This window comes from Megascapheus bottae, chromosome 12 (genome assembly GCF_031878675.1).
Source record: "Megascapheus bottae isolate mThoBot1 chromosome 12, mThoBot2.hap1, whole genome shotgun sequence".
In the NCBI taxonomy this organism is placed as follows: Eukaryota; Metazoa; Chordata; class Mammalia; order Rodentia; family Geomyidae; genus Megascapheus; species Megascapheus bottae.
This window is the reverse complement of record NC_143520.1, coordinates 56824634-56828340: the sequence shown is the minus strand read 5'-3', so window position 1 is coordinate 56828340 and position 3707 is coordinate 56824634. Positions and strand designations below refer to the sequence as shown.

General features: G+C 54.7%; 1 protein-coding gene across 1 annotated transcript; it reads left to right on the top strand.

Annotated features, from left to right (window-relative positions):
- The first annotated feature begins 2915 nt into the window (after positions 1–2915).
- On the top strand, positions 2916–3707 carry Sft2d3 (SFT2 domain containing 3). Its single transcript, XM_090342470.1, has one exon. It carries the CDS (start codon positions 2934–2936, stop codon positions 3633–3635), a length of 702 nt encoding a protein of 233 aa, XP_090198596.1. The 5' UTR covers positions 2916–2933; the 3' UTR covers positions 3636–3707.

Genomic DNA, 3707 nt, shown 5'->3' with positions numbered 1-3707 from the left:
AGTCCTTTCTTATCCCAAAGCAGTGACTCTGACTCTTTTCCTTAACAAGAGCCAAACAAGCAGGCCGAAGCAGGAACTTTGGTAGAAAAGACAGTTTTTCTCTCACTGAAGTATGGAATTAAGCTTAAATTCTTCTCAAGGTAAGGCACCTGAGGATGTTTTTGTTTGCTTGCTTGATTTTATAGTAGCACTGGGGTTTGAACTCAGAGCCTCATGCCTGGCAGATAAGCACACTACCGCTGAATCATGCCTCCATCCCTTTTTTGCAATTGCCATTTTTTAGGTAGGGCCTCAGTGATTTGCCTGTTTTGGGCTTCCCATCACATGGGGGATGCCCGTGAGCACAACATGCCCAGCATGCCCAGCAAAACCTCACACTTCCGCCTGGACTTGCCTCAAACCCATATCCACCCCCTTTCAACCTCTGGGGCCTGGCCTACTTCCTTTTAGTCATTTTACCATTGCAATTTTTTTAATGTTTTTTTGTTTGTTTTGCCAGTCCTGGGCTTGAGCTCAGGGCCAGAGCACTGTCCTTGGGTTTTCTCAAGGCTAGAGCTCTACCACTTGAGCCTCAGCACCACTTTCAGTTTTTTTCTATGTATGTGGTACTGAGGAATCGAACCCAGGTCTTTGTGCATGTTAGGTAAGCACTCTACCACTAGGCCAAATTCCCAGCTCTACCATTGTAGTTTCAACAAGCATGTTTTAACCCAAGCATGAAAACTTTGATCTAGAGTGATCTTGTGGCAGGAGAGCCCATTTCTGATTACTTTCAGAAACATTCTTCTCATCAAAAGAATTGGTGCTCCAGCCATTCTTTTTGGTTGTTGTGACTTGAATTCAGGGCCTGATGCTGCCTCTTGGCTTCTTCTACTCAAGGCTGGCACTTGAATCCCAATGCCACTCCTGGTTTTTTGTTGGTTAACTGAAGTATCTCAGACTTTGGCTGCCTGGGCTCCTGGAAACATGATCCTTAAACCTCATTCACCTGAGTAGTTAGGATTATAGGTGTGAGCCACGCGGCCAGCCTATACCAGGCATTCTTCATTCTCAGGGAACAGTGTTTATGTGCAACAGCATCAGAAGAATTATTTCTCTACTGAATATTATAGCTAGTGAGGAAAAGTGTACTTTAAGGCATGTGAGTCTCCAGTGTTTTCTTAATATTCAACACAATGTTTTATTTTGCAGTTTGGCTTGGCTTGCCAAAATTCCCATGCCAACTACCAAACTCTAGCTTGCCTCTGAACTACAGCCTGGAGTTGTCAGAGAGCAGGACACTGGACAGGTCACAATGACCAAGACTCACCACACATGTGCCTGTGCTACAGGAAGCCAAACCAGAGACACGATGCACCACCACATCCTAGGCACAAACAAGAATTGAGTACTAGTGGTTCACACCTGTAATCGTAGCTACTCAGGAGGCTGAGATCTGAGGATCATGGTTCAAAGCCAGCACTGGGGGGAAAAGTCTCATGAGACTTTTTTTTTCTTTTTTTGCCAGTCCTAGGCTTAAGCTCAGGGCCTGAGCACTGTCCTTGGATTTTTCTCAAGGCTAGAACTCTACCACTTGAGCCTCAGCACCACTTCCGGCTTTTTCTAAGTATGTGGTACCAAGGAATCGAACCCGGGCCTTCATGCATGCTAGGCATGCAAACTCCCCGCCCCTCATGAGACTTTTATCTCCAGTTAATCAATCAAAAATCAGAAGTGGTGCTGTGGCTCCAGGAGTAGAGCGTTAGCCTTGAGCACAAAGGCCCTGAGTTCAAGCCCACAGCCAACTAAAAAAAAAAAGAAAGGGAGACGAGGGGCCAGGAGTGTGGCCTAGTGGTAGCCTGCTCACCTAGCATACACGAAGCCCTGGATTCAATTCCCCAGAACCACATATACAGAAGAAGCCGAAAGTGGTGCTGTGGCTCTAGTGGCAGAGTGCTAGCCTTGAGCAAAAACTGTCCAGGCTCAGAGTTGAAGGGCTGAAAAAACAAACAAACAAACAAAAACCCACCAAAGTACAACAACAGAAAAAAACACCTTTGTAATCTCAGCCATAGGAGGAAAAAACAAGAGTATCTCAACTGTAAAGCCTTCCCAGATAAAAGTATCGGAGGCCGTACTTTTTCTCTTTTAAAGGCCAGATGCCAGTGGCTCACAACTGTAATTCTTGCTACTCAAGAGGCTGAGATCTGAGGTTTGAGGTTCAAACATTGCTCAGGCAGGAAAGTCCATGAGATTCTTACCTCCAATTGGCAACTAAAAAGGTGGAAGTGGAGGTGTGGCTGAAGTCCCAGTGCTAGCCTTGAGTAAAAATACTCGGGAACAGCACGTAGGCCACGAGTTCAAGCTCGAGGACACACGGACACACACACACACACACGAGATGAAGCTCAAGTGGTACCGAGCATGCCGAGCACGCAGGAGACCGTGTTTTGATCTCTTCAGTATCAATATGTGGGAGGGCAGAAGAAAAAACCTGGATGGTTGCAATGGGATTTAAACCTTTATAACTAACTTTCCCAAGGAACTCGTCTATTTTCTGCAGTTCTGGGTGTTGCCAGAGATACCTGCAGAGATGCCCGCCCTTTGAGGCATCCAAGCGGGGCGCTGCGCCTGGTTTCAGACGCGGGCATCTCAGGAAACCACCGCGGATGTCGGGCCCACTGTGGACAGGCAGAAACGCAATACTCCCATCAAGATGGCTCTCGGGACGACCACCCCCCGCCAGCTGTTCCAATGCCGGCAGGCCTGCTGGGCCGCGCGAACGTGAGGGTCGAGTTACCGAAGGGCGACGGCTGCAGGCTGCGGAGAGCCGGCTTGAGGACCAGCCCGGCAAGGCCGCCCGGCTCCACCGAGGGACAGCCGGCACTTCCGCCTGCGTCACAGTGCCCGCCCCTTCCTCCGCGGCCGACCAACCGCCGCCCGCAGGCCGAGGAATGCCGGAAGCGGGTGGGAGCCGGCCCGTGCCCACCGCCGCCCCTGCAGGAATGGCGGACCTCCACCGCCAGCTGCAGGACTACCTGGCGCATGGGAAAGCGAGCAAGCCTGCGGATGGGGAGCCGCTGCTCGCCTCTGAGGCGGCGGAAGAGCCCGCGGGGGGGAACGGGCCGGCGGGGGCGTGGCTAGGCCGCGCCGGCCTGCGGTGGACGTGGAAACCGGGCCCTACAGAGCCGGAGGCCGCGCCGGCGTGTCTGCCGAGCGTGACGCGCGGGCAGCGTTGGGCGATGGGCGGCTGTTGCCTGTTGCTGGCCGCGCTCTGCTTCGGCCTGGCGGCACTCTACGCACCCGTGCTGCTCCTGCGCGCTCGCAAGTTCGCGCTACTGTGGTCGCTGGGCTCCGTGCTGGCGCTGGTAGGCGGAGCGCTACTGAGGGGCGGCGCGGCGTGCGGGCGCCTCCTGCGCGGCGAGGAGACGCCGTCGAAGCCCGCGCTGCTGTACGCGGCCGCGCTGGGCGCCACGCTGTACGGCGCGCTGGGCCTGCGCAGCACGCCGCTCACTGCGCTCGGCGCCTGCGCGCAGGTGGCCGCGCTGCTCTACGCGCTGGCAGGCCTGCTGCCCTGGGGCGGGGTCTCCGCGCTGCGTCTGGCGCTCGGCCGCTTGGGCCGCGGCGCCAGCCTGTCCGGCGCGTTGCCGGTGTGAGCACCCGAACCCGCCGCCTCCGGCCGGGCCGCGGGGTCGGCACCGGGGCCAGCCACTGGCCGAGCCAGGGAC

Bases quoted from the DNA above. Each gene is read 5' to 3' on its own strand.
- Sft2d3 (XM_090342470.1), top strand. From the start codon at position 2,934: ATGCCGGAAGCGGGTGGGAGCCGGCCCGTGCCCACCGCCGCCCCTGCA.